General features: G+C 48.7%; 1 protein-coding gene across 13 annotated transcripts in view; it reads right to left on the bottom strand.

The window, feature by feature from the left end:
* PCDH15 (protocadherin related 15) overlaps positions 1–12,034 on the bottom strand; it is a 711,356-nt gene that overhangs the window by 89,294 nt on the left and 610,028 nt on the right. For all 13 annotated transcript variants that reach the window (XM_048310467.1, XM_048310468.1, XM_048310469.1 and 10 more), the window contains 2 exons: positions 7,681–7,986; positions 6,476–6,700 (listed from right to left, as the gene is read on the bottom strand). In XM_048310467.1, the coding sequence (XP_048166424.1) occupies positions 6,476–6,700; positions 7,681–7,986 (531 nt within the window). The remainder of the gene's footprint in view (positions 1–6,475; positions 6,701–7,680; positions 7,987–12,034) is intronic.

The raw sequence follows: 12,034 nt of genomic DNA, 5'->3' as shown, positions 1-12,034 counted from the left end.
TGCCCAGGACCTCTTGAGCCATTCCCTGAACATACAATGGCCTTTCTCTCTCTGCTCCAACAAAACCAGCTCCAGGCTTTATTCCACCCTGAGGGCTGCTGCTTTGTGCCCAAAAAGCAGCAGTTTCTTTTTGTGACTGTGCTGGTACCAAGGTTTCTACTCAACTCTGTCTAAGTGGAAATCAATATTCCCTTGCTATGAAACCCATGTCTGAGCTATAAACACATATCAGGCCTTTACAGCCCCTTTGCAGGCTGCTGCTTTTTTTGACAAGTGCAGTAAATAGGAGAAAAAAAAGTATTCTTAAAGTGATTTCTTCTATCCATCCCACAAAGGGAGAGAGGGAAGAGGTTTCCTTCAGAGCACAGCATGGAAATTGCCCAAACTTCCCACTCTTCTCTCACAACTCCAGTTCTGGATCTGTAATTTTCTGCTGTCGTTTTGTTTTGAACCTCTGCCACTTCAGTCTGTGTGCACATTCCCAGAGCTGGTGGCTCTGGGAATGCTGCCTCCAAGTGTTTAATAATTCCCTGCAGTTTGGAGACTTACAGGGGCACATTTAACACTCCTATAATTGTGCAACTCCTTTCTAGGGAAAGCAAAGGGGTGGTTTGGTACCACTGTACTTGAAAATTCCGATTCCTCTGGTGCATTCTTCAACCACAGAAAGTTCTCACTCAACACCTGATTCCAAAAACAAAAATCCAAGATATTTTATGACTAAAAACCTGAATAGAAACTCCATAAGGCTACAAGATATCACAGCCCTAAGGACATCCATTGCCCTTAAAAACCTGGAGCAGCCTCCCCCAGACCCCAACACCTGCTCTGGGCCCAGGAGCCCATTTTAGTCCTGCTCCAGGGATGCCAAAGGATGCATTTTATAGATGATAGTCTAAAAAATACATTTTAAAGTTCTTCAGATCCCTGGATGTGAAGTAAAAGAGAGTGGAAACAACTGAAAATTTGGGCTGTGACTTCAGATTTCGCTCATAGGAGAGTTTAGTTTTCTGCATGAAAATCAATGTTACTCAACTCTAATTCCTTTATGGGAAGATTGTCTTTGCCCCTTCCCTTAAATGCCATGAGGCCCTGGCACAGGCTGCCCAGAGAAGATGGAAATGACCCCTCCTGGGAGTGGCCAGGTTGGACGGGGCTTGGAGCAGCCTGGGATAGTGGAAGATGTCCCTGCCCATGGCAGGGGGAGGCACTCAATGAGTTTTTAGGTTTCTTCCAGCCCAAACCAGTCTGGGATCCCATGAAATACCTGATTTCACCAGATACTGGAGTATCAAGAACTTCAAGTCCCCTCCCATCCTTACACGTTCTCTTGACCTCTCATAATTAACACACCTTAATAACACCAAGTTCAAACCCCTTGTGATGATTCTGTCATGATAATATGGCCAAAAGTACGAAATGGCCCCTTGAATTTTGTCTGTGAGTGGCTGCAGAGCTGCTCTGTCTGCAGCTGCACAGAATAGGGCCTTGCTCACACGGCTCTACTGCACCTCTTTCCCCTTTAGAGCCCAGCAGTCCCTAAAGTAGCTCATCCCATAAATTAAGGGGTAATATTCATGATGGAATACACGAGGCAATAAATGACTGGCAGATGATTGAACTGATCAGCTGAGATGGAAGGAAAGAAATAAATCTGTTTACCAGCACTGTAGCCCAACCCCAGGCTTGTTATTCCATTAATGCCACCAGAAATGAGATATATTTTGGAGGCAATTCAGCTGATTTTTTTTTCAACCTTCCTGTAAGTTTTGTGATGCTGCTCTGCTCTTTAAATGGGAAAAGATGTTCCTTGTGTGACTCTTCCTGCTGCCCCCAGGATCCCATTGGCCTCCTTGGCCCCAGGACACTCTGCTGGCTCAGGGACAGCTCGGTGTCCCCCAGGACCCCCAGGACACTCTGCTGGCTCAGAGACAGCTCGGTGTCCCCCCACCTGTGCGGGTGCCTGGGGCTGTTCCTCCCCAATCACTGATGAACCATTTAAACAATCCTGGGCCCAGTACTGAGCCCTGGGGACACCCCCAGTGACCGCCTCCAACCTCACCCTGTGCCACCGGTCACAAGCCTTGGGATCAGCCATTTCTCAGTCACCTCACTGCCCCCTCATCCTCATTTTTTGGCATTGTTAGAACTAAAACCCTGTTTTTATTTATTCTTGTTGCTCTCTCACTTGAAATCCTTCACCTGAGAAAAAGGCTTCGTTCCACAACACAATGTCCTTGAAAAATTCCAAACTAAAGCAATCCAACACAGAAAGAGGAGAAAAAGCACTTCTACAAACAAGAAAGAGACAAAATAATACAAAAATAATGCTGGTAATAAGAAGAGGAGGACACAGCACAAAATCTGCAGAGGCCTTACAGGCCCCATGATACAGAGATTCTCGTATTTGTGTTTAGGAACGCAATACTCCAGAGCAACTGCTCCTGTTAACAAACCCTATTGCCACAGTACTTGCTTCCAAATGCTAAATCCTAATAATTTGAACTGCAAGGAATTTGCATTTCCCAGTACTGGGAATCATCTGGATTGCGAGGGGATGTGTGTGGGTACAGCAAGAGGCAAAACAAACTCAGCCCTCCCTGACACCCTGTGGCTTCTTGCAGCTTCAGGGGGAAAGTTATGAAAGCACTCAGAGGAATCTGAGAACAGGGAAATGAGAAAAATCTTGGTCTGTCTGAGGTGGTGGGAAGAAATCAGTGTCACTTAGACAATTCCTCCTTGGAAATACTTGAATGGACACAACGATTATCGTTCCGTGACTCCCTGAGAGGGGCTGGAGTCAGGTGGGGATCGGGTTCTTCTCCCAGGGAACAATGACAGGACAGAAGGAAACAGCCTCAAGCTGTGCCAGGGGAGGTTCAGGTCAGGTATTAGGAAAGATTTCTTCACCCAAAGGGTGGCCAGGCATCAGAAGGGGCTGCCCAGGGCAGAGGTGGGGTCACAATCCCTGGAAGTGCTCAGAAGAAGTGTGGATGTGGCACTTGGGGGGACACAGTTTAGTGGTGCGGGGTTAATGGTTTCACTCAGTGATCTCAGAGGTCATTTTCAATGAAATGATTCCATGAATTCATTGATTCACCTTTGGCTTTCTCTGCCAGAGGAGTCCTGGGCCATCCTCACAGTGCAAGGAGCCTTTTGGCTGCAGCAGAGGCCAGCAATGTGTCTCACACTGACATGAGGGTACAGATGAAGTTATTCCTCCTGCAGTGAGTGCCCTGCTCTGCAATCTGTGCCTCGAGCCAGTTCAGGGCAGGTTAATACAAACTATTTGTAACTTGTCATGCCAAGGGCTGCGAGTGCAGAGAACAGCCCAGTGAGCATCCCCCTCCTGCAGCCGCGGGGAGCAGGGGGCTCTGGGTGTGCTCCCTCCTTGGATATCGCACCAATGATGGACGACACCATCGGACACCCATAGCTGCTTAACAGAATTCCAATACCCAGGAAAAATTACAGTGCTTGGGGTGAAGAGCTGCGCTGGGAGAAATGACAAATGTGAGCAGAGCAGAGGGAGCCCCGGAGGACTGGAGACCTCGTAATAACACAAATAAAAGTTCTGAGGGTTGGAGGGGCTGGACCTGTGGTGGTGACATGAGCTTGGCCCTGCTGCTGCCTCTGCTTCCCTCCAGTTCAATTTTGTGTTCTTGAAGACTGCTGTTCCATTGGGGACTGTGGTGTATCTCCAGTTGGTTTAGTTCCTCTCTGGGCTCTCAAACCCTGTATTAAAGTAATTACTCAGAGCCCAGCCTCTGAATAAAGTGAAAGCAAGCAACTACTCAGAGGAAACACATCCAGTTCCTGCAGCAGAAGATGCTGAGCGGGAGGGAAAGGGTGGCCTGTTCTTGTTCTCACTCGGTTTCAAGTCCCTGCACCCTTCTCCTGCTGCTCTGACTCAGGGATCAGCTTTCCGAGCTGTCCTGTGGGTGCTTCCCCTCCCAAACAGGGACAGCACAAGGTTCTGCCTTCAACCTCTCCACCCTCTCCCCCCACTCATGTGAATTTTGTACCTGGGACATTCACCTTTAAGCTCAAATGAAACCATCCAGACACCTCTTGTGATCAACGTACAAAATATCTGCCACCTGACATAAAAGCTGCTAATGACATCTGCCCAGCAAATTGGGATAATAAACCTGTTTTTTCCACAATCCTCCGTTCTCCCAACTGCCACTCCAAACTCCCCTGTCCTACCTCTCACTCCAGGCTGGAACCCAAGCACCATCTTGATCTCAGCACATAAACAATACTTAATTACATCCCCTGACCTGTTGCAAAACTCGGCCTGTCACTGAGTATGAAAACACTCAGCTTAAATTGGATTTATTTTCTTTCTCACTTAAAATATCCCTCCCTTGTCCTCCCTCCCAGGCCCTGTTCTGTCCCCAGCCAAACCCCTTTTACTCCAAAATTGTTACTTCTGGCTCCAGCCTGGTGTTCCAGCCTCTCCACAGCATCATCATGCTCCCATTTTGTTGCTCATGTGTGGCAACTGTTTCTAGGAGAGCAAGAACTGATTTTTTGATCCTATTAATCCCCTCCTTAAATCCCCTATTCCCACAGCATCTCCCTTGAGAGCGCACATGCTGCTGGTACACTAAGGCCACCGAGTTGATTTGTATTTTTCCCTGCACCCTGTCATTAATTAATACAATCAACCACACAATTGATGCCTTTTCCTGGTCTTAAAATCAAGAGTCATACACGGTTAGAAGGGGAAAAGGGATTTTCCCTTGGTATTTATTTTAAGGTTCCTCGGGTGCACGCGTCCAGGTCAAATGCACTGAAATGCACCCCACAAAAAATGCACCCCCCAAAAGATCGAGTATAACATTACAGGTGTTACTAATTAGCAGATCTATCAAAGATTCCCCAATGAGAGGCTCAAGTGCTCAAGTGAGCCCCCCTCCCCAAGGAGCCTTCTCCTGGATGGTTCTATCTTAGTTTACAGAATGTGTTCTGGAGAGGACCTTGGGGGCTGAGGCACACTGATCCCTAGCTATGAAGCTTCTAAAATGTTGAGTCTCTTAGCTTGACAAACAAGTCCAAGAATGCAGGCAAAAGGCACTAAGAATACAGACGTTGTAAAAAGGTATAACAGGCGTATAAAAGAAAAGGCAAAAAATCTTCATGGCATCACAATCACACAGACAACAGCTTTTCTCTGAACACAATCCTACCTGAAAACTTTTTAAAAATCCCACCAAAGGGTTTAAACCCTTAAATAAACCAACCCATTCTTCCAAAAATTCAGTGTGCTGGGAAAAGGTTTTTTTTAGGAACAAAACCCCAGGTTTGAGCGACTTGCTCCATAAAAGTCCAACAGAAGAGGCTCAGGGAATGATGGAAAAGATTTTTTTGTGAATGATGTGGAATGTGCAGGGGAAAAGCACAGATTATTGGGGAACAGGTGACCTGCACCTCACACTGAGACATTCTGCAGACAGAGAGGCACTATAGAAACCTTCTGGCATTGTCACCAGAGCTAACAAAGGGAGACATTTACTGCCCTGAAAGAATTCTGAGCTCAGTAGAGACTGACAAACAGAATTACCCCAAAACCATGTGACAATTCCAGCACCTGCAGATACAGAACAGGCCAAACCCCAGACTGCCAAATACTTTTCACAGCCACACATTTAAACTGAATGTTTGTGAGCTGTGCTTTTGGTCCTACTACAGTTTTTGCTCCTTCGCTAAAATCTGAGTAATTAAAGCCTCTTCTTTCCCACAGCTCACAAAACTCAAGCAACTGCTCAGAAGGACTGAATGACTGACAGAGCTGCACCTTTGGGAATGCCAGGGGTAGGACTGAGGCATCTGAGCTGTCCTCTGCTCTTGGACACAGCCAGATGGAGATGGGGAAGCGCTGCTGTTCCAGCTACAAACACTTTTCATTTGTGAATCGTTCCCAAACAGACACCAGCAGCCCCATGCTGCAGGGGAGGCACCTGAAACGCTGAGGTGAGGCTGGAACTCACTGCAGTTCATGGTGCAAGACACTAAACCAGGCTGTTCCTTTGCAGATCTGATTTTCCAGCAGCAGGATCTGGAATCCAGGATGTGCTGTGCCACACCAGCACTCAATACACCCCCCCAGTGGATCTTAAAATTACAATTTGGGGGCTGAAATGTGATTGTGTCACTTTTGCAAACAAGTCCGTGAGGGGTTTATTTCAGCCTTTCAGGGATTCTAAAGGACAAAATGTTTGCATTTATGTCAGGTGTTCCTGGATTTCATGAATCCAGGATTTAACTACGTGATTGCATGTGGCAAAACAATTACAGCTGTTATAAAGTGTGTGTTTAACTGGAAGAGCTGCTCACAGAATAAGGCTCACACAAGTGAGAAGCAGGAGAGCAGAGAGTCCTGGTGTTTCCTCGGGACACCTGCATGGTGATGGAATATCCTGGAATGACTGGGAAAGGATGCTGCTGGCTCAGGAGTGCCCCCTCTTACCTTGACTCTGACGGTGACGGTGGCCAGCCCAGGAGGCATCGTGCCCTTGCTGTCGAAGGCTTCCACGAGGAAGGTGAAGGTTGCTTCTGCATCAGAGAAGGATTCATAATCCAAGGATTTCCGGAGCGATAGCTCTCCTGTGTGCTTGTTCAGGGCAAAATACTGCCGGGCTTCCTCGGTGCGGATCCGATAGTTCACGTCAGCACCCAGGTCCACATCCTTGGCCTGCAGGGAACAGAAAGACATCAAACAGAGTCCAATCTCACCAAATATCCCTCTGAGATTTAAAGGGCAAACTGCTGCAAACGTCGTGAGTTTATGTGTGTTGTTGTAATTGTATTCAACGTACACACACCCAAGGAATGAAACCCGCTGAAGGATCAAGCCACGGGAAATGAGCACAGTATTCTGGGAAAGTGGCACTGGAAGCTGAGTCTGGTCTTAATTCTCCTCCCTGGGCACCTGCTATTGGTCACTGCCAGGGAGAGGATCATGGAATTCCACAATGGTTTGGGTTGGAAGGGATGTTTAAGGCCAGCTTGTTTCCCCCCTCCCATGGGCAGGGACACCTCCCACTGTCCCAGGCTGCTCCAAGCCCCAATGTCCAGCCTGGCCTTGGGCACTGCCAGGGATCCAGGGGCAGCCCCAGCTGCTCTGGGCACCCTGTGCCAGGGCCTCCCATCCTCACAGGGAGCAACTTCTGCCTGACACCTGATTTAAATCTCTCCTCTTTTAGCTTAAAACTCTTCCCCTTGGCCTATCGCTATCTGCCTGTGCAGACAGTGACAGTGTAGGTTTTGCTGTTTCATTGGTTGCTTTTATTAATTGCTATTATTTCCTAACTAACCTTATCTTCAAAGGTTATTTTTATTACCTGGCTAAAGGTCATGCATTTTTCAGTCTGCTCAGTGTCACAGAATCACAGAATCACAGACTGGTTTGGGTTGGAAGGAGCATCAAAGTCCATCTCATTCCACCCCCTGCCATGGGCAGGGACACCTTCCACTATCCCAGGCTGCCCCAAGCCCCAATGTCCAACCTGGCCTTGGACACTGCCAGGGATCCAGGGGCAGCCACAGCTGCTCTTGGCAAAAAACTTCCCCCCATGCTCCAGTTCACAATCTTTTATGTCAGTCTCACTGCCAAGTTAAATAAGAAATTGCAGAATAAGCACTCCCCACCTTCACTCCCCGCTACTTCCTTACCTCCAGCTGCAGGAAGACAGTGCCTGGTGGGAGATTTTCTGGCACGCAGACGGTGTAGGAAGCGTTGGTGAACACGGGGCTGTTGTCGTCAATATCCAGCACCTTGATGGCCAAGGTGAGCGTGGAGCGCCGGGGGTCCACGGCTCCGTCCGTCGCCTCCACGATGAGCTCGTAGTAATCCCTCACCTCCCTGTTCAGCTTCACTGCTGTGTAAATGCTGCCGTTGGAGGTGATCCGGAAAAGATTCTTGAAGTTTGCCAGACTGTAATGGACTTGCCCATTAACCCCAGCATCTGCATCTGTAGCCTGGAGAGACAGCAGGAAAACCATGGATTAATGCGCAAATTCCAAACCTCTGAGGGAGACGCCCACAGGAGAGAAACCAGGTGAGGCAGGGAAGGATTCTGCCAAATCTGTGGTGCCCAGGAGGGCTTGTCTGGGGCAGCCTGCCTCCCTCTGAGCTTTGACTGAAGATAAAACATCCCACAGAAACAGATGGCTCAATTGCCAGTGACAGGAGCCAGGCTAACTGCATCCTAGATGGATTTCTCCACAAGAAAAGGCACATTTAGCTGCTCAGCCTTGGACAACTTTTGACAAAACAAGAGGTCATAGCCTGAAATTGTCCCAGGGAGGCTCAGGTTGGACAGCAGCAGGAATTTCTGCATGGAGTGGGTGCCCAGGGAGCTTTGGAGTGCCCATGCCTGGAGGTGTCCAAGGAAGGGCTGGAGGTGGCACTCCGTGCTCTGGTGGGGATCAAGCACAGGTTGGACTCAATCCTCAAAGTTTTTCCAACCTAAATGATTCTGGGATTCTATCCTACGATTCTCTGAACTTCAACAGAAGATGAGCCTGATGCTTGTGAAGCCAAGCCCGCAGAGAATTCTAATGCTGAAGGATCTTCAGCATTGGGCGGTGTCTGAGAGGAATTTTTATTTAACACTGATTTAGTGTTTCAGTGCTGCCCAAATCCTTACGGAATACAAATTTAGATGAAGGATGGATGCAGACAGACAGAAGGGACACATCAGTTAGAAAGCTCCTTTCCACTTAACACATTTGTCACACTCAGTGATACTTTCATCACTGCTCTCTGAAGAACTACTTAAATTTTTGGTTTGTTCATCCTGTTCTTCAAACCCAAATGTTATCCCACTTCATCGTTATTCTTCTCTGCACAGAACAGGCTGATGATTGCCACCGAAAATCTTCAGCTGGGATCTTTGTTCTCACACACTGAACCAGCCTCAGATTTCAGTGTCAGCCAAATAATTCTTGTTATCACATAATTATAGGGATGGGCAAAATGAATAGGTTTTCATAGAGCTCTCACATTTAAATGCTGACCTGTTATTTTGCCTCCTCTTAATTAAATTAGGGCGTGATGAACAAGGTTATGTAAATTAAACAAAGGGCACTCTGTGAGCAAGGTATTCTCATTTATTTGCCTTTATGAATGACATCTGTGAAGACCGTAAGAGATTTGTATGTTTTGTTTTCAGAACAGTCGCCGGGAATGCTTAATTCCGGTGATGGTGTTCATTGTAAGGCTTGGTAATGAAACTCTTTATCTGGCTAGAAATCAATTAAAAGTTAATTAAAATTGCTAATAAGGAAAAAATCACTGTGTTTCTTCCCTGCATTACACCCATGTGCTAAGCAGGGTTTGCTACAACTTCATTCTGACAGATCCATGGATATCACATCCTTCTAATCCACATCTGTCAGTTGGACTTGCCTGATTTCCAATCAATTCAATTTCCTCTGTAGAAATAACTGATCCAAACAAACAAACAACAAAAAAAAACCCCAAAAGCCCCACAGGAATCTCCAAGAGTAATCTGAAATATGCCTGTAATTGGAAACCGTGACAAAAGATTCTCATGAGACAATGTTTTTGTATCAGGTTAGTTTGGAAGGATGTCTTGGAATATATAAACTTGTTTCAGGAAGAAAATTAAAATTACTTTCAAATACATGGCAGGATTTGCAACCGTGTTCCTAAAAACATGACTGTGAATGTTGTGAATTCATTTGTGCACATTCTTAGGCAGAAAACACCTTTGCCACATTCTGCAGGACTGATTTGATTCACAGAATCCCAGAATGACTGAGGCTGGAAAAGCCCTCCCAGCCCATGGAGTCCAGGCTGTGCCCGATGCCCACCTTGTCCCCAGCCCAGAGCACTGAGTGCCACCTCCAGCCCTTCCTTGGGCACCTCCAGGCATGGGCACTCCAAAGCTCCCTTGGCAGCCCCTGCCAAGGCCTGAGACCCTTTTCCATGCAGAAATTCCTGCTGCTGTCCAAGCTGAGCCTCCCCTGGCCCAGCCTGAGGCCCTTTCCCCTTGTCCTGTCCCTGTTCCCTGGCAGCAGAGCCCGACCCCCCCGGCTGCCCCCTCCTGTCAGGGACTTGTGCAGAGCCACAAGGTCCCCCCTGAGCCTCCTTTGCTCCAGGCTCAGCCCCTTTCCCAGCTCCCTCAGCCGCTCCTGGGGCTCCAGCCCCTTCCCAGCTCCGTTCCCTGCCCTGGACACGCTCCAGCCCCTCCAGGGCTCTCTGGCCAGGAGGGCCCAGAACTGGCCACAGCCCTGAGGTCCCTCAGCAGGGCCAGCACAGGGGACGGGCCCTGCCCTGGGCCTGTGGCCACCCCATGGCTGGCCCAGCCCAGCGGCCATTGGCCTCGTGCCCCCCTGGGCACCCCTGGGCTCCGGTCCAGCCGCAGGCACAGCACCCCCAGGGCCTTTCCCGACGGGCCCTTTTGTTATAAACGACCCAGATCCGCAGTGGATATGAGTTATTAAAATTTACTGAGAACGCAAAAAACCCATTCGCAAAGCCGAAGGCCAGCGCTGCGAGCCCAGCGGGCTGCCAGAGGCTCGCTCCGGACGCGGCGGATCGGCCTTTTCCCGCCTCGCGCCTGAGGCGCAGCAACCCCGGGCCTTGCGTGGCCACGCCCCCCTGTCAATCTCCTGCGAGCCCGCGCTTTTCTGCCGCTGAGGCGAGCGGCGTTTGCGGCGGTCAGCGCTGCCCTCGCTCCTCTCATGGCGCTGCTCCCGCAGCCCGGCCATGGGGCAGCAGCTCGCTCCCCACAGAACGGGCACTGCCACAGAAACCCACCCAGCCGCCGCCAAACCAAACCTGTACCATCAAAGCCACCCCGACAGCATTAAACCTTTAACATGTATATTAGACCTTTGATATTTCCGCCGCATAATATCATAATACCCAACATTATAGTCCCTAATATAACCTATAATAGAACTCATAATTAATACAACATATGGCGAAAGCCAACCTTCAAAAGTCATTCCTAACGCTTTCCAGCCCCTCTGCCGCAGCCTGGAGCTGCAGGGCTTGGGGTGAGCCCAGGGCAGGACGCGGCATTTGGCCTTGCTGAACCTCAGCCCATGGATCCAGCCTGTGCTGATCCCTCGGCAGAGCTTCCTGCCCTCCAGCACACCCACACTCCCACCCAGCCTGGTGTTCTCCTGAACCGACTGAGGCTGCACTCGATCCCCTCGTCCAGATTGCTGGTAAAGATATTAAACAGATATTTCCACACAGAGTAGCAAGCAAAGCATCATTATTTTAAATCCAATTACCTAATTGGCATTATACCACCATAACACCGGTGAAGAATTCACGTTTTATCACTCTAAACTTGAAAAGAGACAATGTCCTCTTTATGGATAAGAGAGAAAAAGAGTTTAATCTGGTTCCTAAAAGAATCCTGTCTCAAGGGTGTACAACTGTTCCCACATGGAAATCATGTCCCAGAGCCTCTCGGAGCCTGTGGGAAGCAGCTCCATGGAGAAGGACTTGCTGTTGGTGTGGACACTCTCTGTCCCTCTTTGCAGTCATCACTTTTTACCAAAATGGACAACTTCAACCCCAATTTCACCCCCAGATCTGTCACCAACAGGTGCAAGGCTTGCCAGGAAGGTGAGGGAACAGGAGGTATGGAAAACAGGGAGCTTTCAGAAAGTTCTGCTTCAAAAACCAGCCCTGGTTGAACTTACCCCGACCCTGACAACATGAACCAGTGACAACCCAATAAATTTAATCCCGTTTGGTCCTTGCCAACACTGGGCTGAATTCCCTGAGTGAGCATGTACAGAGGTGGAGAGAAGCAAGGAAACAGTTCATTCCCATGTAACCTGAGTCCCAAACAAAGTCCCAAAGCCAAGGAGACAACAGCAGGACTAAGAAGAGGCGAGAGGACGTTCCTATGCCCACTCAAGGCTTTCCACCACAACTCATCCCCACAAAAAATATGGTGAGAGTTATGAAGTTTTGGCAGGTGAAGGGCCACCAGCTGACAGCAGACCTTAAAAGAAGCTGCAGATCTGTTTACAG

The sequence above is a fragment of the Corvus hawaiiensis genome, chromosome 8 (assembly GCF_020740725.1).
Source record: "Corvus hawaiiensis isolate bCorHaw1 chromosome 8, bCorHaw1.pri.cur, whole genome shotgun sequence".
NCBI lineage: Eukaryota > Metazoa > Chordata > Aves > Passeriformes > Corvidae > Corvus > Corvus hawaiiensis.
This window is presented reverse-complemented; position numbering and strand designations above follow the sequence as displayed.